This window comes from Dipteris shenzhenensis, chromosome 7, assembly GCF_047967505.1.
Source record: "Dipteris shenzhenensis isolate YYH24624 ecotype China chromosome 7, Dip_SZ_1.0, whole genome shotgun sequence".
In the NCBI taxonomy this organism is placed as follows: Eukaryota; Viridiplantae; Streptophyta; class Polypodiopsida; order Gleicheniales; family Dipteridaceae; genus Dipteris; species Dipteris shenzhenensis.
Genome location: NC_141602.1, coordinates 3,015,783 through 3,040,299, shown reverse-complemented (window position 1 = coordinate 3,040,299; position 24,517 = coordinate 3,015,783). Strand labels below are relative to the sequence as shown.

Sequence of the window (24,517 nt, the reverse complement as noted above, 5' to 3'; positions counted from 1 at the left end):
CTGATCGTCCGTCACGGCCCATCAGCAGCCCACCTCATCATCCGTCGCTCGTCACCTCAGCCTTCCATCTAGCCAGTCAATGTCCGTTAGCAGCCCATTAGCAGCCCATCACTCCCGTCAGCAGCCCTATAGCAGCCCATCAGCAGCTCGTTAGCAGCTCGTCAACGTCCCTCAGCCAGTCGCACGAGTTCAATTTGCAGTCCTATCAGTTCCAATTCTAGGCAGGGATGTGATTTAGGAACCCCTATCTAAGCCGAAGGTTCCTAGCTAAGCCGAACCCCCAGCTCAACTAGGGGGTTAGCTTAGCCAGGGGGTATAATGGATATGGCCAGCAAAGAATGGCCTAGCTTACCCTCTTCGTCAAAAACCCCATCCACTTCAGCAACCTCCAACAGCAGAGCCACCTCAGTCGCAGCCTGGACCTTCCACATATGCGCACATATATGAACGAGGTGGTCTTTTTGACCAACCCGTTATTGGGTATCACGAACAGATTTTCTTCCTCTAAGAACAAGTGCGAGAATTACGAATACAACTGGCAGATGCCGTACCTCGAATCCAAGTTTTGGAAGGACCTAGTAAGAAGGAAGTCATTGAAGAGGTTGTAAAGACTTGCAATGCTTCTCTGCCTACCCAACTAGTCTCTGCAGTCAAGAATCTAGTCCAAAGTGAAGTGCAAACAGCCAAGCAAGAAGTGATTGTCGAGTTTGATACAAAGGTGAACACAAGCTGATATCCAAGAAGAGATTAAAGAACGTGCAACTAGAAATGATAATGCTCTGAAAATCAGAATTGGGGGTTCCCAGATGGATGGTATAAAGAAGAGGACTCATTCAATGATACCTCTGCAAATGTCAAAGCAGCCATGCCTACTATTGACTGGACAACTGATGCAGATGACAATCCTGATGATCTTGATGATGATGGTGAAGCTACAGCAGTCTGGATCGGCCCGCATAATGGTCATGCTATCATTACGTTCAACTCATGAGATTGACGTATAAAGATTCTACCACAATCCCATAAGCTGAAAGGAACTAAGATATGGATAGCTGAAGAATCACAAGAGCTCAACTTAAGGATAAGGCAACAGAATTAGCCAAGGTTGAGGCTGCCAGGAAGGATGGTAAACGGGCACTTTATCGTGACAGAATAGCACTCATTAAAGAGTTTAAATCAAAACCAAAAGACTCTCAGTCTTAAACTGATGTATGATCAGCTATATGTATGCTTTCTCTACTAAGTAGGTACTCTAAATAAATAGAGTCGCTGTTCGCACTCTCTGGGAGCTGCCATAGACCTGTTTGTCTCTCGTGGACATTAATGAAACTCTGTGTGTGTGTGTGTGTGTGTGTGTGTGTGTGTGTGTGCACGTGTGCGCTTATGCTATTCCTACCTGCTTTACACATGATAAATGGCCTTGGTCATCAAGCTAAACTCTACTTCTTGAATTGCCCACCTACATGATTTTTGTACATGCATTCTCTGCTCTCTCATGTTGGTTGGTTTTCTGCTGTGTCTCTATTGACCGGATTACTGGAGTTCTGATGTGCCTTCCATTACATTCATACTTAACTATGTGTGTCCTCATGGTACTCACTGTAGTTCTGCTACTCAGACAACAGCAATTAGATGATCACTGAGGCTTGAAATATCCAAAGAGAGATACTGAACATTAGTTCTCCCAAAAGCAAGACTGGTATGAAATCAACTCAGAGGTAGCCGCATGAAGGGCAAGCATTGCAAAAGCATAAACCAACCAAAGATGTTTGCACAAATATAGGAAACTTCTTCCCAAATATGTCCAGGGCTATGGAGAGGAGATAATCACCACACATGTCAGAGCGGTCGAAACTTAAAGTTTGGGCTGGAGAGAGCATATTGAGATCACCGCTGTCCTTTCCCCATTTCACCACCGGAGTAGCTTCAGCCTCACTATAACCACTGGTCCAAGTAACAGAAATCTACAAGATAGTTTAAATATAAACAAAGTGATCATACAACCATGAACTCTTAACAAAAAACTGACCAATCAAAGATAGTTTGTTAAATAAATACCTCGTCCTGATTATTCGTTAGTGCAAGCCGTGGATATAAAGGTGCTTTTGGGTTGGCAAAGCTGATTGGGTTTGAAACTACCAGTAGAACAGGCTGCTTGATCATGCACCACATGGAAAATTATCATTCATATAACACCAAGTCTCTGTTAAATGAATACAGATGCAGATCATTTACCAACAAGTCTTATGCCCACATTTTGATCTAACATTATCTCATAGTGCAAAAACATGTACCACTTGCAACCTAGCCTATTTCAACTGAACAAGCTCAAGTTGTAGAGTATATGAAATCTTCTGTCTCAACCTTTGGATTAAAGGAGAAAACGGCTCAAAAGCAGCCAAATCATACCTCGATAAAAACATCATTACAGTAACAACAGAATGTACTAGCTACTCACATCTTCAATGCCTCCAGAAAATAAACCAAATGCAAAATCTGCCCGTTGATTGATAAGACGAAATGTCAATGACCCCTTTCCAAGCTCGACATAATCAGGAGTTGAATAGTTTGCATACTGATACTGTTATTGACCAAGGTTAGACAGGAATTAGAATGCCATAAGCTCAAATATGACCCAAAAGATATCCTTTCAAAATATAATTGAAACCTCCAAAATATCCAACCTTTATCGGAGAAGTGCATAAAAGGGGCGCAAAATCCCTGTTTGTCCCAATGGTATCTGATGTACAGACAGTAGCACTAATAAAAGACAGGACGATAAAATAGAAATGGTCAGCATCTCTTTCCAATAAGGGAAAACCCATAGGAAGCACAAAATGGAAATACAACAGACAATCGAGGTTAAAACATCTTCCTTTTCCTAACTAGTTCTGTATGAGGGAAAGCCAAATAAGTGAGTTTGAATTTAAAAACTAAAATATTTTCCTTGTTGGCCCCTTCTTCTTCTTCTTTTTCCAATGAGACTTCTAAAAAGCCACAAGAGCAAATGCTCATGGCAAGAGTATATCATGCACAGCATGAGAAACAAAATACCCTGAGTGGGTCAAAAACCTGCTCAATCAAGAAAGAGCCAGTAAAGCTCCAAGATTGAGGCTGAAAATGCCACCTTAAAACTGTGGTGGACTCCAAGAAAAAAGCGGGCCGCAGTGCTGAAGGGGAACGGGGCTGCTCCAAAGGAAGAGGGGGGCTAGGATCCAGAGGGAGGGGCTTTTTTTTTGGGGGGGGTGTGTGTGGGTGAGCGGCATGAGGGGGGGGAGGCTTTTTTGACCTGCGGGAGGAGGAGCTAAAGGAAGGCAGCAGCAGGGAATACAGGAGTGTTAGGAAATGGAGTCAAGATTAGTCAGTTTGGTGTGTTATAGTGTTCTAGTGTGAGTTCTAGTCTAGTGTGTCCTATGGACGCCACGTGTTACATTCGGAGTTATCCCATATGCATAGGTGTTCATATGTGTGTGTGTGCTCTTATATAGCGTACTTGTCTAGTGTCAAATCAATCAAGTATCAAGCTACAAGCTCTTTGGTCTACATGTGAGTACTTTCATTTTGGTTCATCGCTCTAGTCATTTCATTTCCAATTCATTATGTATCTCTTTGAGTATCACTTCCTCTCTCCCTAGCCTACTGTCTCTCTACCTTTCCAGCATGTGCCTTCATGTGGTATCAAAGCCTCCCTTCGTACCTTCCCCTTCTTCTTGCTCTACCTAAAGGATGAGAGAAGCCCGCAAATGGAAGCTCCTCTCTCCTCCATGATTGAGCTCCCTTCCACTCCTTAGCCTCACCTTCAGAGCTGACTTAGAGCTGATCTACCTCGCCATCAACTACCCCTTCTTCAGCCCGAAATGCCTCGCCATCAGCCGCCTTAGTAGCCTCGCCTCCAGCTGCTCCATCGATCTGCAAACAGGCCATACAGCCCGTTGTAAGCAGGCCGTACAAGCCCTACAGTCTGTATGGACTATACGGACTGTTTCTGTGCAGTCTCGGGCCGTACCAGCCTGCCCGCTAGACCCGTACACCTGCCTACCCATCCGCCTTGGAACTGCTACCCTTGGGACTGCTGCTCACGCTCCTGCCTTCGCCACCAGCCTCGGGACTGCCTCCAACAGTAGCTGCTCTAGCCTCGATTATGGCGCCATTTGCAGCTGCTTCTGCCCTCCGGATACATGCCAAAATTTTGCACTTGATTCTGCCGTACATTGCCTCTGCTACCACTTTCATTCGGGCTTCCCATTGGTGCTCACGAGTCACGATCTGATTTGAGCTGCCCACGATTTGCGTCTTCAACTGGGCAGCTCCCTTGAGCACGTTCGCTCATTTTTTTGAGCCTCTCTTCACATTGGGTGACTCTCCGATCGGCACATTGAGAGTCATGACATGATCTCCCTTGGTAGCTGATCCTATGGCCTTCATCAACACATCATTCGAGGGCATCCTCGTCTAGTTCTTCACCGACATACCTCTTCGCATCAGGATGTGCACACTCTTAGTAGTCCCTCTAAAATGAATGTTTAAAGAGTCAATAAAGGTCCTCTGCCTTGGATAGTCCTCCTAAAATGATGTAGTTCTTTTTATGGTGTGTGACTCCATGTTTCTAGTTAGTCCCTGGAGTCAAGAGGGGGATGTATTGTGGGAGCTATGTCTTGACATTGATAAGATCTAGTTATCAGGCTTGGCATATAAGTTCCACGATGTTGGTGCATTGGTTTTCTAGAGCGCTAAGTTAGTCATGCATCCATGCGGTGGGAGCCATGTCTAGTTCAGACATTGCATACTTTAGTAGTCATGTCACTGTCATGTTCTCTCCTTGGTACCATTCCAGTAGTCAGGAAATGGAGTCAAGATGAGACAGTTTGGTGTGTTCTAGTGAGTTCTAGTCTAGTGTGTCCTATGGATGCCACGTGTCACATTCGGAGTTATCCCATATGCATAGGTGTTCATGTGTGTGTGTGTGCTCTTATATAAGAGCTATACTTGTCTAGTGTCAAATCAATCAAGTATTACAAGCTCTTTGGTCTACATGTGAGTACTTTCATTTTGGTTCATTGCTCTAGTCATTTCATTTCCAGTTCAATATGTATCTCTTTGAGTATCACTTCCTCTCTCCCTAGCCTACTCTCTCTCTCTCTCCCTTTCCACCATGTGCCTTCAGGGAGGGAGACAGAAGAGGAGGGGTAGGGGAGGCCATAGCGGGAAGGGAGGGGAAGGGGAGTGCAAAAGGGATAAAGGGGGGCAGAAGGGAAAGGGAAGGCGGGGGGGATCAATTAGGAGTGAGGCAGCAGTAGGGGGTACACAGGGAGGGAGGCAAAAGAGGAGGGGCAAGGGAGGCCATAGCAAGAAGGGAGGGGGAGGGGAGACAACAGCGGGGAGGGAGGCAGAGAGGAGAGGAAAAAGCAGGGAGGGGCGTAACGAAGCGAGGCGAAAGGGGAGCGGCCAAGGGGAGGCAACATCTGGGAGGGAGGGCGAAGGGGGATAGATAGTACCGAGGAAGGAGGGGCACAGAGAGCAGTAGAAGGGTAAGGGAGAGAGATGTGGGGGACAGCACACAGAAGGGGGAGGGAGAGGTTGGTGGAGGGAAGGGAGGGTAGTAGGAGGGAGACATCAGCGAGAGGGAGGGGGTACAGTTGTGGGGGGAGGAGAGGCAACTAGAGAGGGGGGGCAAGGTGTCACTCCTCAGCAAACTTGTATCCACCTGCTTGGTGATTTTTCTTTTACAATATCGAATTTTGCAAAAGTAGATGAATGTTTTCCTGTAGTTTCACTTAGGACCTGGGGGCTAGGTCTAGCATTTGAGGGTACACCCCCTTGCCTGGGGTCCTCGGCATTAGTAACCCACAAGAGTGATGCCACAAGAGTGATGCCTTCTCTTTGAGAAAGGACATCAGGAAATCACCACCCACCTAAGTACCCATCTTTGGAACCAATCAAGTGCACAGATTATAGACCGCCGACCTAGCAACCATCCAAGAGAATGTCTCACGAATTTAGGTGTGAGCCAGGAAGATTGCCAAGAGGCATGGAGATACACTATAAGACGACAAACAAATAAGCCTCTTCACTGAGGTCAATTAAGCTCAAACACGACTTTAGAATAGGTCAATGTGTAGGACTACTTGCCAGGAACCCATTGGTGAAGTCAGAATTCAATTCTGACCACTTTGTGGTTTTAGGGTTTTTAGGTGACACGTGGCAGGCTGGCACGTGGCAAGCTGAAACGTGGCAGGCTCAGTTGGCAGCAAGGCCAGCTACCCCAGCCACTTGGCCATGCGTGAGGGGGTAGGTGGCATGCAAGATGACGTGTGTGGGGGCTCACCCACCACTTGGTGGGCTGGGAAAACTTGCCAACTTGGGCAAGGGGGTGGGCTGGGCCTATAAAAGAAGGCCCTCCCTCCCTCATTCCACACAAATCCCACATCCATTTTCTGTCCCTCCTCCCTCCTTGGTGCAGCAGCCCTCCTCCCTTCCCCATCTTGGTGCAGCCAGCCTCTTCTCAGGCCCTCTTGGTGGTGCAGCAGACTTTCTCTCTCCTCTGCGAAGACCTAGGGGTCAAGATGTTTGCATCCTATACCCATCGTACTGGCTGAAGGAACTATCCTACCATTGGAAGGGGAAGCCACCTGCAAACACATCAAATACCTCACGAATAGCTGAAAGGAGTCTAGATAGAGAAGTAATGGAAACGAAACAGCACACAAAAGTTACAAGACGAGATCGAATGGATGAAACTATGGGACATGTGATGAAGATGTAAGCTATGGCATGCCTGAGAGAGAAGAAGGCATTCTACAAGATAGAGGAAAACGTCATCCTGCTATATGGGTGTATTGAAGATCACCTCAGACAACAAACGTCAGGCTTCAAGCATGGTCTCATATGCAATATGAGGACCAGCTCACATGGCGTTGAAATAGAAGCAGTAGATGGCCGAAGCTCCCAAGCAAAACAAAGATTTGCAAACTACGTGCAACACATGAATTAGAGGATGAAGCTCACACACTTCCCATTGACTGCCTTAGTAAAAACAACCATATCCTTTCACACTTCCCCGATAGTAAAAGCAACCGTATCCTCCCAATTTACTTCTTCCCTTTGAAATATTATTGCACAAAGTTTCCTGTAGAACTCCTTGAAGTCTCTTCTGAGCTTCTTGAATTGCTCAATCTGCTGTCTCTTATGAATCCCCTATTTTTCTTTTTTTAACGCCTTGTGCTCCATTTCTCTTGCTGGTTTTTCTTCTTCATGTGCTAGTTCCTATACCTTTCTAGCTGTTTGGCATTCCAAATCACTGTGCAGAGCATCCCTTTACTTCTCCCCTTGCTAGTTTTGAAGCATTGATGGGAGGTCCTCACTAATATCTCTGGCAGTTTTTCAGTTCACAGTCGCTTTCTTTAGGAGCTGTTTCCCAATGCTAGCTTGTACTGTGCATGGCATCCCTTTACTTCTCCCCTTGCAAGTTTTGAAGCATTGATGGGAGGTCCTCACTAATATCTCTGTCCGTTTTTTGGTTCACAGTCACTTTCTTAAGGAGCTGTTTCCCAATGCTGGCTTGCAAACGGTGAAGTTGTAGTCCAGATTTGGACAACGGGCTGTTGTGCAAACCTGGGTCAACTCAGCCTTTGCCATGTAATCCACGATCTATGACCAAATTCCTTTTAGCATCAATTATAGTTCCTTTTTGATGCAGCTGCAAGTGAGTTATTGATGCAATAATGCATTACACTGGACCCTTATGGGGTCATACATGTGTAAGCTTGCATTGTATCACGTGCATGTACTCTTATCTTTTATCAATTTCCAGCCACATGAATTCTTGTTTGAATCCTCCCTCTCAACACCAATACTACCTTCCCCCATATCCTTGGATGTAGCATGCGATTCCTGTGTATCTCTCTCCTATGTGGTCTGTTTTGTTCCAAATTGATTTTTTTGTGAGCCCTTGCATATCTGGAATGTTACATCCCTCGTGTTCCCATGTTTCAAGTGCAATAAACACATCAATTTCAGCAACCATTTCAACTAAAACGAAAGCCTTGTCAATTGCAGATTGATCATGAGGGTACTAGCTCTTACATCTCTCATGTACACAATTTCCCCATTTTTCATGGCAGCCTTTACGTTGTCGTCCTCTAGGGTATTCTTAACTTCATCGATCCAGATTGCATTGCCTTTTAGATGCTGTTTGTCACACAATAAAGCCTTCACCTGATGTGGCTCTGTGATATGTGTTGTGTCCCTGAAATTTCACTGAACAGTCCATCAATGTATTCTTTTTCGTCTTCCTTAATGCCACAATCCAAAGTTTTCGTGCTCATCTGCTCCTTACTTGTTTCTCTTGACAGAAAAAAAATGAGGAAAAGGGGGGGGAGCAGGGGGGGGGGGAGAGAGAGAGTTGTTTTCATGCAGTAGGCTAAGACCTCCATCCAACGTGGTCCAAAATTTTGCACGCTGACAACTACAAGCGACAATACATTACTTAGATTAGCACAGAAGTAGGAACACGACGTAGATTGATCCCTACTCAGCTTTGGTCAGCAGGAGGATCAAGATCTTATGTGCATCAGACATACGCAGGATGCAATTGAGATGCTACCTGTCTGATGGTCCTGTAGCATTGCATCATCATCATCCATTTTATGAGGCCTGATTAAAGGGAAAGGGAAGCTTATAGGAGAAGTCACGTTAAGACATGCACAATGCACTCTGAAACAGCCGCTGATCAGCTAACAGGCTACAGGCAATAAACAAGTTATTATGTCCATGTATGGACATAACGTGGCTAGTGTTATGGAGACCAGGTTAACCTATGGTCACGTGTTCCAACCATGTGACAGTTAGGACACGTGGTACCTTTGGTACACTTAGAGAAGTCTTAGCTTGAGACACCTAAAACCACTAAGCCATTACTCACATGGGTCGTTCTTGGGAGTTGGGAGTGGGAGTTGGGAGTGGGGCCTTCCAAGAATACCCAGCTAGGTTGAGAACCCATCTAGGGATGTGTCTGCCTAACGACATCTGTGCACAGATGGGGCTACGTGGTATGGGACGTGGTCTTACCTAGGATGGACTATGGTCAGAGGTTGCCTGACCTCTAGCTCAGGGGTGATCCTCAGGGTCTTACCTAGGATGGACTATGGTCGGAGGTTGCCTGACCTCTAGCGTGGGGGTGATCCTGAGGGATCTAAGGTTGGGTGGTGATGCACTAACCTACAACATATGTGTCCCTATGTTTGTATACTGCGATTGATTGTGCCTGCAGGTTAGCACAGAGATAGAGGAGGTCCTAGAGCCCCAGGTTAGTGGTGACTATCCTGTAAAGAGTGTCTCTGTCAGAGTGTAGGGCATCTCATGGTTTAGTCTAGAAAGAGACGGCTTCTATGTGGGTGTGCCGGCTGCCTTTCAGGCTGGATTGTGGAGAGGAGAGAGCTAGGCTACAGGGCTGGAGGCAAGGCCATGTACACCAGATGGAGAGGCTCGTGGGCCAGCCATAGGCTGCCCTCTTGTGCCCTCTAGCCCCTTTTATAGAGGGCTGGGGCTGCGCCAACTCAGCTGACTGGACAGTCAGGTGAGGTCAGTCCTCCAGTCGGCTGTGTCAGCCTCCTCCTTTGCCCTATTTATAGGGCTCCTCCACTCCCCTTCATTTCATCACTTGGAACAGTATTTCCCCTTTTTGCCTCTTTCTGTGTCTATTGTCTCTCTCTCTGCTGTATGCTTCCGCACTTTTCCACTCTTACAGTTTTCGCAGGTCTAAGATCTAAGAGACTATGCAGAGCAGCCTGTCAAATAGATTACACCAGTGCTTTTGCTGTGTAAACATTAACAAGGGAGCTCCCAGGAAGCCACTGTGGACCAGCTATGGCAGAAGAAAAGAGGAATCTTTTATTCTTACAAATGATTCAGCCTGAGAAATTTTTAAAAGCACTACAGCCTTGCACAAGCGTGGACACATTGCTCTCAGGTAATCAGAGGCATCATACAAACTGAATTGTAGATCTTACATATGTCCGTAAACATTTGTGGTAATGGTATTCCAGTAACATCTTGATGGGACCTGAGAAATAACAAAAGGGATCTTGAAAAGAAAATGGTCATGCAAATAATTACTCCTACAGACCTTGAGTCATGGTTTCTTTTTTAAGCCAAACAGCTTGAGGAATGTATAATTTCCCTAGAATAGCAGTGTCCATCTCCCAATGAAATTTTGCTTCTTTTTTTTATGTTTACACCAACACAAGACCTTAAATGCAGCAAGCAAAGGTCTACCAATAAAAACTGCGTTCAATATTTTAAAAAAGAACAAGACAACAAAGCAAATTGAATAGTGAGTCAAGTACTTGAATGTAGCAGGGGAAAATACACCAATCCAGTCAGATGCTGCTGCCCCGGAAGGCCTGCTGAAATTTACGATCACATAATCTGCATTTTCGCCCTGAATGCACATTTTATTGCACCAAGCATAAAAGTAGATCTTATTACATACATCAACTAGGATCCTTTTACTTTAATAGAATACCTGTACTTCATTTAAAACAAAATACATGCATGTTTGGATTCTGCGAATCTGATCATCGAATCTAAGACAAGCTGGCAATTTCTAATTGGGCTTCTTCAGAACAACGTAGAAACTGGAAATTAAGTAAAGCATATATAGGATATGGTAGAGGGGCAAATAAAATTCTAGGTACAAAGACTTCCAGTGGAAGTTTAATAGCTAATAAGTGTTCTGAAAAAAATCAGCTTGCAGTTTCAGAATCATTTTCCTACCCCACCTTGGCACCAAGCAAAACTGGTGAAGCTTCCACAGAAACTGTATCATCTTGTGCAGAAATCATGCGATGCATAGCTATCCTGGAAAGGGGTTGGTCATTATGAGAGTTGATCCGACGAGGCCTGAGATGTGGATCACAGAATCCAGGGTTCGATCCCAGCAACACCAAGAAGACACTCGCATACAACCAAAATGCTCTGGCCTGCATCTTTCGTAAGAATGATCGCGCCATTTGCTGCGCACACAACTAAGCACAATAGTCAAAAGATGAGCCTTTCATTAAGGCACTGAAATCTCCTATATGTGCCCTACTTGGTCTGCATTTCAATTTCCCGTTTATGCCTTCTTGCTACATTCTTCACTCCTTCGCTTAAGAAAACAATCAAACATTGCATCAAACTAGGTTTTCGCTTCTCTCAAGACCTTCACCATTCTGTATGACTTTAAAATTCAACACGATTCTCAAGACTACGCTGTATGTATGATGCAAAGAAAAGAAACTAGGATGCATGCATTGCTTGAGGTGCAGGGACCTCATGATTTTAAAGAAAACTCATCATGAGTGATCAATTGCAATAATCATGATACCATCACAACAGGAAGGCACATGAGATGATTCAGGGTTGGTCAGGATTGAAATCCATCACCTTCACAATCAAAGGCTTCAAGAAATATGCGTAGAGTTTCTCAGGTGTATCTTGGGCTGTCACAGCTCTATATGAACTCAGCAGTCAAGACTCAGGTCTTTATCTACAAAAAAAGGGAAAGAAGCCCTGCTAGACATCGTACTAGAAAGTGCCGCTCCAGGTAGCCCTGCTTTTTCAACATGCTGCTCTGCTCCAAAACTTTGCTGCTCTGAACTTAAATGTGCCAACGAGAGGGAGTACCCTGTTGACATCAGAGCTGGAGGGGCAGGCAACTGGCAGCCCATGCAGCATCTGCAGCAAGCCATCCCCCACTAATGCCCCAAAAAGTGAGGTGAACAAGGCAACATGCCACTAGTGCCCATGCCTAATCGATTAGTGCAACCTGCATCTGAATCTGACATGCTTCCGTAAATGCATGCCTCGACAAAGAATACATGCACTAATTAAAACGAAAAACCATTAGCTCACAACATGGGCCATTGGTCTACTTACTCACTCTTACGTCAGGGCTAGACGATGATGTATATGACTGCCTATGCTAGGCTGGGCTACCAGCAGCTGGAAGCTGGGTGCATGTGCCACCGCTCCTCCCCCCTCATCCCATTGAATTATTATGATTTTGGCTCCGATGACCGAGAAATTCTCCCATGGCAACCATCTAATCGCACGTCATGGCTAGATGATGATGTATATGACCGCCTACGCTAGGCTGGGCTACCAGCAAAATCCAACGGGTGAATTGTGTGCTCTTAGCAGATAGGCAGCCAAAGTCGCACAAACTAACATAAGAAACACAGGGAAAAAGAGTGGTAGGGCGGTAAGTCTAGCTATATAAAGGCCTTAAGGGCAGACAAACAATTCACCGCACCCATGAAAATCCCTCTACTAACCCCCTTCCACGCTCTCCAAGCCCCCTTCCACCCCTGTGATGAATCTTCTATGCAACCTCGATGCCCCTTCATAATGCTGCCCAAGTCATGGGATCCATTGTTTGCCTCAGCTCTCCATCCTACAACACTCCACCAGCCATAGCCATGACCAAGGGAGTTGCAGGATGGGGAGCCAAGGGAAACGAGTCTTAAGGGGGGGACTGCAAAACAGATTTTAGGTCTATCGCATTTGATCCCGTTCTCAGCTACAAATGCCCGTCGTCGTTTCGTCAGGCATTGGAAGAGAACTCAACTTGGTGATGAGCCTCTCGTAATTGAGCACAACCTTTGGCACTGGGGAAGGAGAACTCAACTTGGTGATGAGCTCTAACACACTGAGAGCTTGCATCAGTGTGTTGGAGCTTACCACCAGATTGAGTTCCCTGTCCACACTGTCGAATGCTTTGCCTAGTAGCATCATGATAGACTGACTAGACAACTTTTATGCGGGGGCCTAGGCTATGCACAGAGGTTGCAGCATCTTGGCAGGCACGACAATGTTAGACCACTTCCCCACTCGGAGCAACCCCGTTGAGGACTCTCTTAGGAGAGGGTGTGGATTCCCAATGTATTGCTATAGGAGGAGGAGGTCCAACAGGCCATATCAGGGATATGGCAATAGGTGGATGACCCACCACCTGTTTGTTGGCCCCTATTTCTAAGATTCCCTAGGCAATGAACTGGGTTCAGGCTGGACAACAGCCAGCAGTTTACTTTCTTCCACAATCAGCGCCACACAGATAGCTGATTTGTATGGTTGCTTTTCTCTCAAGCATTGATAGAGGGTTCCTTTCTTTCGTTAAGGGGGGAACATATTTTGAGGTCATACCGCTACACCCCTCATAGAGTGAGTAGACGTTCAAATTTCTATGCTATGTATGCAAAACAAGGATACTTGAATAGGCTCCCCTGACTGACAGCTTGTAAGTAGAGTGAAGGTGACCGCATGATCTGCAGATAACTACAGCAATAGGCAAACAAATTAAATTACAAGGAAGGCAGGACTTGAAGAATCAGGAGTATGTATCTCTATATCATCACGTTGGGAAAACTCACAGTATGGTCCAGCAGCTTGTTACCAAAAGGCTGTTTAAGTATTCAAAGTAAGGCTCTACAAGTCGACACGTAGACTAGTTTCTTTTCGTTTCCCTATAAGTAGTTATGAGCACATTGATACATATGCAGCTGTTGTCCTTCTGAGTTTGGGCTCTCTCTCTCTCTCTCTCTCTCTCTCTCTCGTATCTACAACTATTATAATTTGGAGAGCAAGACGCCAAAAATAGCCACACATTTTCCCGACTTCAACGCATGCAAGTGCGTCTGCGCAGGTTATCCGAAGGTGAACTAGTTTTGATACATTTCTGTACAAATACTTCAGAGGAATTGCAATGGCACTATTTTTCCAGGCTTCAAAGTTTGAATGGTTCCAAAATCACTTAACTATTGAGTCTCATTCTGCTTTTACCCAATTAGCAGAAATAACTTTTCTCAAAACAGAGTGTTTACAATACCCAAAGCGTTTCAGAGACACCTTATTCATCGACCGAAACCTTAGAACGCAAAATCTATTTGACCAGGTCTTGAAAGAAAAGCAGCCGCGCTGAATACAGTTTAGAGAATAGCTAGACGATCCTCCAGTTTGTAACGAACGATCCTATTCCTCTAATAAAAAGAGAAGTTGTTGCGATGAAGCAGATTGGAATTGCCTATGTTCCTGGTACAGATGCGCCTAATCAAAGTTGCATTGTCAACAGTATGCGCAGGAAAGGTGGCGTACGTCGGACTTACCAAGGCAGGAGGAACGGTAGAAGTAATGCAGCCCGCGCGCTCGTAGGGAGGGATGGTACCACGAGTGTCGTGTAGCACCGAAGTGACGAGGAATATCCAAAGCATCTCACGGATAAGTCTTTGAATACAAACCTACCTTTAATAAAACTTAAGGTTTCATTTATAAATCTCAAACGTTTAGGACTTTTAACATAATTTGTTAGCAATCTTCTCTTGTGTGACTTCCCTTCATAACTTTTTTCCAGTTGCAAAGCCTCTCTCTCTCTCTCTCTCTCTCTCTCGCCTTATTGCCTTGTTGCCAACCTCTCTCTCTCTCTCTCTCTCTCTCTCTCTCTCTCTACACACACACACACATTAGCTTTTTAACAAAAGACACTGACTTGCATTGAAGCAATTCATTCCTTGCAGCAGCAAGCTTGCTAGCTTCTTTGAATATTCAAGTGTCAAGATGGATAGTTTTATATCCACAAATTTTCAACTATTTGATAGTCCCCGTTCCCTTTGGAATCTCCAAAAGAAATTTGGCACCGTAGATGAAGAGCTATGTCTACGATCAGTACCTTAAAAAGAAATCCTTCCACAAATTTTTAACTATTCGATATTGCCATGTGTGTGTGTGTGTGTGTGTGTGTGTGTGTTGTGTGTGTGTGTGTATGTGTGTGTGTGTATGTGTGTGTGTGTGTATCTATTTGTCTATATATATACATATATAAATAAATATATAGTTATATATAATTATAGTAAACTATGTATATATATAGTTATAGTTATATAAATTTATTTAAAAACATATTTTTATATATGTATATATTTATTTATTTATTTATTTCTCTCGCTCTCCTTCCAACTCTCTCTCTCTCTCTCTCTCTCTCTCTCTCTCTCTCTCTTATTATTATATTAGTGATTTATATTTAGATATATTTATTTCTATGTATTGTGTTTGTTTGTGTATATATTTATTTATATTTGAAAATTGTGTGTTTTATGTGTGTATTTATTTATATTTATATATATAGATATATATATATATATATATATATACCACTGAGAAGAGGCAACCTCCTCGCTACTCTGCCACGTGGCATAGTGTGCTGCCCGTGGTGGCGTAGTGGCTATTGTGCTACCTCAATCACCACTGCATGACTATAATCATTTCTCACCGTTTCCCATGATCATGGCCAATGGCTCTGTTGCATGCATGGGTTGTCACGCTTGCCGGCAACCATGTTGCAGAGTCGCAAACTCTGGACTCTATTGTCCAGAGTCTGATTTTGGGCTCCAAAGTCCAACCTCCAACCTCCAGTCTAGTTCTTCGCTCCTCTTTGGTGACTTGGTCTACGCGCTCATTGATCCGTCAGTCTGTCAATGATGTCACTAATTGTAGTTGCACTATTGCCATGGTGCCAGTGCCACATCATCGTGTCAAGCCTTGTCATGCCACATGGCACGACTGCTCGTGCATTTCAATAGGTCCTGCGCTTGTCCACAGTCTACCACGCACATGTCCTCATTGGCGCCACGAATCTACTTGTCGCATTTATTGGCCTTTCCCACATTTCCTCCCGCGCCACCTAGTCTCCCTGCTCTGGTGCTCCTGCATCACCATGCCATGTGGCACCTTCTTTGGTCTGTCTCGCTGTGATAGTCTGTCCCCTCCTCCACCACCTGCCACGTGGCTTCTTAAACGTTCTCCTCTCTCCCTCAAACTTGCTTCCCTTCCCGAACATCCCTCCTCCTCCTCCTGACCTCTAGAATTCCTCCCCAAACCACCAAATCCTTGCCACATTATGAGGTCTGTGATTAGTATCCTTAAAGAATAGAATAGAAGAATAGGTATGTGTGTGTGTGTGTGTGTGTGTGTGTGTGTGTGTGTGTGTGTGTGTATATATATAGAGAGAGAGAGAGGGTCAGGGATGTGGATGGAGTGAGTGAGTGGAGAGGAAGCAAACGCAACACCTGCAAGAATAATCTAATGTGCTCCTCTAACTTTGCCCATGGTTTTCTCAATCTCAATTGTCTTTTGTCTATGTATTTTGTCCAATATCTTGTTTTCCTTCTATACGCAAAGCCAAGAATCTACCATTGGTAATCACAGTGGACGACAATTGCAAAAGCAACATTAGCATGAACTTCCTCCCCCAACTCTACTACGATAGTGCTCAATTTCTAAACCTCCATGATTTTTTGTCTATTTATTTTGTCCAATACCTTGTTTTCATCCTATATATTGCAATATCTTCTTTTGAGATTCCCAAATTTATGTTATGTCATAAATATATGTGCACAATCTCTCTCTCTCTATATATATATTTTTTAAAATTTATTTATTTTATTTTATTTTTTTGTAGATATATATTTATATTTATATATCCCCCGCCTAAAGCCCACGTGATGGTTTGTAGTTGCAAATCCATACATGATTTATTCATGCCCTCCATAGGAAATTCAATGCAAATGGAAAACATGGAGAGGCTTCTAGCGGATATCTGGCTAGCACCTGCTTTACTTCGTCAATTTCTCTTCCATCCATTCGTAATCCTAGGGCAATAAGTTATGGGAGGCAAGCAAGAGCTAAGAAGCTGAAGAGTTTTAGAGAGCTACGCACTCCTCCCTCTACATTTACCTTTCACCTCCCCAATATCCGTTTCTTTCCTTCCTCGATGAGCTCTTCTTTTTATTTCATTTCATCTAAGACTTGAAAAGGGTATAGATGTAACCAAGCTCCCACATTGACCCAACCTCTCCTCCCATCATGTGCATCATCGCCAATTGTTTCTTTCAAGACGTTGCAAATAAAATGGGCTTAGCAAGGTTGGCTCTTTGCATTTCTAATGGGACATGTTTTTACTTCACTCTGCCCAAGGTAAGAATTTTGTCCCTTTTCTAGCTTTTAGATTGTCCATAAGAAAGGAATGGATAAACTTTCCAAGCTCTCACATCCTTTTAATGAAAAGGGCTTGAACTGGGCATATGCATGGGAGCTTTGATTTTCAAATCACTACATTCCCACAAACCCTTTGTTAGAGTTTTGTGACCTATTCAAGAATGGATTTTTACAATTGCATGATCTGAAATATGGCGACTACTGCTGGTATGGTTTTTTGAGAAGGAAATGGAGCAATAGAAGAATAGTACCAAGGGAAAGAAAAGATTGACATATTGCAACCTATGCTTGTAACTTATTTCTGTGGTGAGTGATTCGAGGTGACTCATAGGTGGAAAAGTCTATTACAAATCTGCAATTGCATGTTGAGAATGATGGCGTCCTCGCTCACATGCAAAGTTATCAGAACTTTTGCAATCCTTTTCCCTTTTGATATTAATGCAGCGGCAAACAAAAGACATTTGGGATTTTGGAGTCTGCATTTGCTAATCCAATGGGATGCTGAAGTCCTTGAGGAGCTGAAGTGTAGGGGTTGAACAAAGCCTACTCATCAAAAATATCCCATCATCATTAAGGGATCTGTATCTATTACTCATGAGTCATGAGTCTAACTCGCAAAGCAACACACCTGTAGATCACAATGCAGTTGTCAATTATACGACTATTCTTATCGAGCCAATCCCATTGCCTCTCTTAACTTTTCTTACATGGTCCATGATCTATCTTCGGAGATTGGAGTCTCGGAATTCTATGCTAGCAAGCTCATCCATTGCAGATATCACAGCAAGGGGGATCGTGTTTTGTTCGACCTAATTCCACTTGCAGAAAGTTGCCAGGTCATAGATGCATAGACAAGATATACTTTTGGAAGACGGGGTTCCCAGCTAGATTTGGAGAAGTAGGAACATCAGGTATAAGAAGTAGCACTTTCCAAAGAGTAGCTCGTGACATGCTCATCACCGGTTGAGTGTACGTAGGCCTCAAAAGCATCTGAGATGATGCTAGCTTCTTGCAACGATCCTGTCTCATCTAGGAAGCCCATTTTTGTTGTAGGCATGTGCCCTGCCTGTGGTTACGTTGTACCTCAGCTACGTTGATGGGCTCATCCACAACCTTTTTAGAAGAGGTTTCCTCTGTAACTTTCATTAGGCTGCCATCACAACACCTATGCCGTTATGGGGAAATTAGCATGTGATGGGCAGATGTTACATTTGACTACAATTTCGGGGGAGGAGATACAGCAAACTCAACGAAACATTGGCTTGCTCTTCCACCACGTCTAGTTGGACCTCAACATAGACCCAGAGCATTCCCTTGGTATCAAAAACTTGACCATACACAATTCTGCTCAAGTCGTTGGTAGAGCTCGAATCACTCCTACGACACCTTGGTTCCCCTTCACCCTAACAACTTGCTTGTCAGTTGCGCTTCTTCCACTGATCTCTCCCCAGGCCCTTATAGCCTCGTTTACAAAACCTCGTGGTCTCTTTCTCTAGTGTAGCTTCCCCATACTTGGTATGGACTTGCAATGATAGCACCAAAGACATTTCTTCTGCCCGTAACTCTTACCATCAGAACCTACCTGCCCTGATTGGGTTCAACTCTTTTCATTCCTTTGACCATTGCCTTGCACCATTACTCTTCAATAGTCCTTCTCTCCCATCTTTTATTCTGAGTATTATCCCCTGTTCAGATAAAAGACCACAATAAGTAGGAGCTCGTTGCCATCCGATAGCAATCGACCGACCACTTAGAGAAGGTAGACATGGGCAGCGAGCATGTATAGATTCCCAACAATGTACTTGGTGCTCCAAAATTCTGCTTGGACGATGTGCAAGGCTATACAAATGTGAGAGGGCTTCTGAGCCTTGAGGAAAGGAGGGAAGGAAGAGACGTTGAAAATAAGAAGAAGAGGAAAAGGAGGAAAAGGAGGAATAGGAAGGCAAGGGGAGGTGAGGCATAGCTTAAGAGAAAGGGAGTAGAGCATTCGTGGTGGCAGACTACAACTTCAAAAACTCTTTCAAAATTCAAACGGGATTTCACCCCAAACTTGTGGATTCAAATGCATCTACTTGGGCTGCAAGACAACAGAGAAAGGCGGCAACATTGAAAGCACATGTCTTGCAAGCTGCCTTCTCCTACAAGCTTTTCTCGTGGGACCCACTCCAAGCCTCTCTCTGCAAGCTCTGAGCAACAGCACTATTCAGAGCCTTTGGCTCTAACTCTTAGCTTCTCTCCATACTACACATGACATTCTTAGCTTCTCTCCATTTGCCATGTGACAACTTCTTGCCTCCCACCGTCCTTAATAGATAGTAAGATAGTAAGAAGAGGGCTCTCTGGAAGTATACAATTTCCACATAATGACTTGCCTTTGCTATTCATTCTCTTGTTGAATTGGTTGGTTGTTCATTTTATGTCTTTTGTGTATACTCTGTATGCGAGTCTCATCTTCTTCCGTGGAAATTCTTCAGACACTGAACGCTCTTTGCTCACTTGCACCATCGAAAAATGTCAAACTTTTGAGAAAGAACATGCAAGTAGGCATGTATTTAAATACCTCTCCTTGCACCAATGGCCTTCGAGTGATGTAAAGAGAACAACCCCCCACCTAAAACATCTTTAGTGATCATAGTGAGACTCTTCTAGTGCCTTTAAAGGCACGATTGAGAGAACCAAAAGGTACTTAAGGATATTAGAGAGAGTCTTCCTGTATAGCAAACACAATACAGGAGCCAATGCGTCAGATGGAAGTTTGGGAAGTCCTAACATTAACACAAAGCAAGCCTTTCAATGTAAGAGAGTAGGCAAAGGGCTGTATTGCACGATTAGTTCCTTCCTAGTCATTTTCAAACATAGCAGGACCCTGAGAGCAATCTTTTGTGGACCTTCAAGCTGAGAAGTTTGAACTTACGATTATCTATCAATTGCCCACAATTATAATGAAGCTAAGAGACAAAATCTCTAAATTATTGTACACCTAGATTAGAGTCTTGGGTGCTAAAATGTCAACCTCGCATAATTTTGTTGTCATGAAAGTGTGGTTCTTGAGGGCATTACCCTCCTCTATTGCCACAAGCGACTCGATGGCAATACTTCTAGAAGGAAGCAATCAATATGGAACACAGTCATAGTTGTGTTCTAAGCCATCACAACTTCTTACTTGGAGGTCACCAACGGACGTGGAGAATTATCCCAACTGGCATCACCTCAAAATGTAATAAAAACAAATCAAGAAAGGATTGAACAAAAGAACAAGTCTCTCTCTCTCTCTCTCTCTCTCTCTCTCTCTCACACACACACACACACACACACACACACACACACACACAGTGGACTACTTGATGAGCTCTCTAACCTTTGTGTCATGAGCACATGACTTTAAGGTCCCTCTCCCCCCACTTGGCATTGTCCACTCATATTGGAATTCAATATCTCGACCACAATGCCAACCAAAGGTAGGGATTCTCCTGCCCCCACCTAAGTCCATATTAACCAAGGTCAAGTTAACCCCGATCAAGGTTGGTCACCAAACTGCCACCTTAGCAGTTGCAAGGTCACTTGATTTGCGACATCAACATTCCACCTTGGCATTCAAAGTCAAAGTCAAAGGCCATGTCATCATTGACCACATCAGCATCCCAATCAACTGCCACATCATCAGTGCCACGTGGCACACTGATCCTTTGCAGGCACACACAATGCTTCACAGTTACTGCATGTGGCCACTCCTGCCACCTTAGCACAGGGCTCCACAGGCGCACCTCTCGCTAAGCACAGTGCCACATCATCATTGCATGTGACCTATAATGACACGTCAACATTGAGCACCATTTGCACTCCTTTTGCCCCTCCACCTAGATCAAGTCATATCTCTTGATCCAGGAAGAATTTGAGGGCGCTTCAAAAAGGAAAGTCGCTCGATTTTTTGTGCTCTACATGCTCGTTGTATCATGCATACATTTTGGCACAAGTTACGCTCACATTTGAGCCTCATCGATGATAAAAGCACTTCCTACACACACATCTACCTCTACATCGACACATCTGACCTAGCACTTAAAAAGAACAAAAGAAAAGGAATTATTTGTTGTTCTTTTTTCAATCGATAGATCTAGATCAGAGTAGACTAGATCGCCATAGAGGGACGCTTTGAATTTTCCCAAGTTGCCAATCTAAGCCATGCCTGAAATTCGCAACTAGTACCTAATCGAAGTCAGTCCATACGCTCACATACGTGTCCCTTTTGACATAAAATGCATGAAAAAGTGCCTCCTCCTTTTTCCTTTCCATGGTAATGGGGTGATAATTTTGATGCTCTTCATGCCCCAATAGGCAGTGCATTGACGTACTGCCTATTTCGATGGGAAGGACATAAAAAATGCCACCCCCATGGATAAATATGCTTGCATTAAGACTTAGCTCCAATGGAGATTGCTAATGAACGTGCTCAAAGGAATGAGACTTGAGTGGATTAGAGAAGTTTTGGAGATGAGGAAAAGATGAACAAGTGTAGGAGATGAGGAAAAGCCTAGCACAATTCAACAAGATCATCGATCCCAGTCAAATTGGTCTTCTGATGTGACCTTTGAAAACACATTTCCAAAACTCCCCAGAGAAAGAACACTCGCTACTAACCTCCACCACTCGAGTCTTAAAAGGGGCTAAGGGGCCCTTAGACAAGACAGACTTTCTCCCACCTTGAATGAAAAGCCAACACCACAGGAAAAGGATGGACGTGTGTCACCAAATTTCAGAGTTGGGAGAGGAGGCGCCACGATATCTTACTCGGCTACTACTCAGAAAGCTAGAGGAGGGTTCTTCTCCCTCCCAATGAGCAAGGAGCTTACTACTTGCTTTGCCAGCTCAAGAAGGACAGAGGAGGCCAAAGAAGGACTTGCTGCCTCTACTTCAGCCCCTAACCCACAAGAAACCAGAGCCCCCCGGAGCAGTTCAAAGCTCTTTGATCGTAGCAAAGGAGGTGAAAGAGGAACCTTTGGAACTTTTCCAAGAGCCAAAATCCACCGAAGCGGGAGCAACGGACCCCAAGGGGTAGAAGAAGGAGGAACAAGTAGCCCTGTCACCGTGAGAAGGAAAAGAACGACTCACAGACCCCAGAAGATAGCACCAAACCAGCTGAAGAAGAAGAGGCTACTTGTGGTGAGGGCCAAGAATATACAAGAGGTAAGCAGATTGCTGCCTTCATTGCTTTCTGATTCCATTGAATGGCTTAGTACCCATGCATTAATTGGTTTCCTCCTAGGACCTAGACCTCCTCTAGCATTCATTGAGAATTGGGTGAGAGCAAATTGGGTTAGACAAGGCATTAGTGTTACCAATGTTAGATTTCTAAGGAAAGGGTTCTTTGTCTTCCTATTTGAGTCTCCAAGCATGGCCTCCAAGGCTCTCAACTGCACCCTTTAGACTGTCAGACACCAACCTCTATACTTAGAGAAGTGGAAGCACAACTTTAACCCTAATCTCCCTAGATCCACTATTACTCTTGTGTGGGTAGAGCTCCTAGATCTACCCCTCTCTCTCTGCAACCAACACTTCCTTGTGTAGCTGTTTGGGTGAGGTAGTTGGAGTTGAGAAGGAAAACTTCATCAATCCCAGAGCTAACCTACAAGTGTGTATTAAGATGGATATTGCTGAGGACCTTCCCAACACCTTCGTTATGGTCAACAGGAATGGAAGTGTGTACATGGAACAACCCCTTCTCTACAAAAATCTTCCAAATTCTTGTTTCCTGTGTGGACTCTCTAGTCATGCAAGTAAGAACTGCCCACGAAGAAGGACCAAAGCTAAGCCCAAGGATCCTGCACCCACCAATAGTAAGCAAGCTGAAAAAGGGATCCCCAAGTCAGTTTCTATTGAAAAAACCCTTCTCCAAAAGATAAACTCTGTCAAACCCTTGCTCCCCCATGATAAAGGCAAAGGGATGATTGATGACACCATAGCTCTGAACAATGCTTTTGACACCCTGGCAAATAGACAGTGAAACTAAGGAATGGATAAGAAAAAATCAAAGCTTGGACATTCAGATTGAAGCAGGCTGGTCAAAAGATTTTGAGGAGGATATAAACAAAGAGGATCAGATGGCCTCTTCAAAAATTAGTTGAGAAAGACCTAAGAGGTGATCAAGATATGGGAGCTGAAAAGGATACTGCTGACCAAGGTAAGGCTTTTACTCAAGTACAAAGCAAGAGAAAACTCTCTCAAGGAAAAAATGACTCCCCTTTGATAAACAGCCCCAATCCTAGGGCTAGAAAGGGAACTAAGAAGAATGTCAAGTTAACCAATAGCCATCCTCTCACTTAATGTCAGAGTGCTCACTGACCCTGGCAAAGGAGGAGAGTTAGCTTATTGGCTGAGAACTAATGCTCTTTTTCCTACTTTCCTTACTCTGCAAGAAATTAAAGTCTCTAGACCTTTTTTGGAGAAAAGACTGACTCTTATTGACAAGAGAAGGAAATGGTACTTCACTGACCATGAGGAGGGCAAGGGTGGGGTAGCAATTGGTATACTATCTAACTATGCTCAGGGTAATTTGGATGTGGAAGTGGATACACATAATAGATGGATTATGGTTAAATGCATGATACATGGGCAGACATTCACAGTGGTGTCACTTTATGCTTCTAACAGTTCACAGGAAAGAATGGTTAGCTGGGAATCACTTCTACTGGTAGGAAATAAATGTTTTGTGGCTGGTGACTTTAACATGGTGGAAAGCTCCAAGGACAGATGGATTCAGAACACAATGTAGAATGAACAATCCCAGGGAGATAGACACCTTTAGACTCTATACAAGGATCAATATTATAAGATGTTCAAAGTCATTGAATATCTAGATGGAAAAAGATATAAGGGTAGTGGTGTCCAACAACTTTATGCTCCTTTAGAACATAATGTAAGGGTAGTAGTGTCCAACAACCTTATGCTCCTTAAGAACACAATGTAAAATTATCAATCCAATGATAGAGAGAGATGGTCACCTTTAGACTCTATGCAAGGATCAATATTTTAAGATGTTCAAAGTCATAAAGGTAGAGGCAAACAAAATGTTTCAACTATTGCATAACAATGGAACACTCCCCAATGTGAGATGCCCGGAAAAAAAAACAAGGAGAGATGCATGGAACAAGGAAGGAGCATTAGAACTATGAAAAAGATGAATTGAACAAGAGTTGGGGATAATTTTGGACCCCCAAATTCATGGTGTTTAACACAACTGATCAAAGTAAAAAGAAAAGGATGAATTGAATGCCAAGGCAAAGGATGAAACAAAACTAGACAAAGTAAGGTGATGCCAATGCTTTGAATTGAATGGACCGAGTCCCAATAGGTCTTAAGAGACTAAAGGAGCCAGCAAAAGAGGCACACCAAGTGGCCACAAAGCTATGTGGTTAAGAGTTATAGAGAGATCCTATAAAACAATTTCGATAAGATCTTCTTGCAAAAGTTTGAGGCGGCATCCTTTGGCAAGGAT

General features: G+C 44.0%; 1 protein-coding gene across 6 annotated transcripts in view; it reads right to left on the bottom strand.

Annotated features, from left to right (window-relative positions):
* Window positions 1–14,250, bottom strand: part of LOC147899821 (putative inactive purple acid phosphatase 27) — a 68,351-nt gene extending 54,101 nt beyond the window's left edge. Inside the window, exons 1-7 of one of the 6 annotated variants that reach the window (XM_087376549.1) lie at window positions 14,131–14,247; window positions 10,779–11,012; window positions 10,344–10,438; window positions 2,685–2,760; window positions 2,459–2,581; window positions 2,059–2,151; window positions 1,832–1,964 (exon numbers count right to left, since the gene is read on the bottom strand). In XM_087376549.1, the coding sequence (XP_087232675.1) occupies window positions 1,832–1,964; window positions 2,059–2,151; window positions 2,459–2,581; window positions 2,685–2,760; window positions 10,344–10,438; window positions 10,779–11,009 (751 nt within the window). In that variant the 5' untranslated portion in view covers window positions 11,010–11,012; window positions 14,131–14,247. Of the gene's footprint in view, window positions 1–1,831; window positions 1,965–2,058; window positions 2,152–2,458; window positions 2,582–2,684; window positions 2,761–10,343; window positions 10,439–10,778; window positions 11,025–13,864; window positions 13,991–14,059 lie in introns of those variants that run through there. The other 5 variants (XM_087376551.1, XM_087376550.1, XM_087376548.1 and 2 more) reach the window with 5 other exon arrangements.
* Window positions 14,251–24,517: the final 10,267 nt, after the last annotated feature.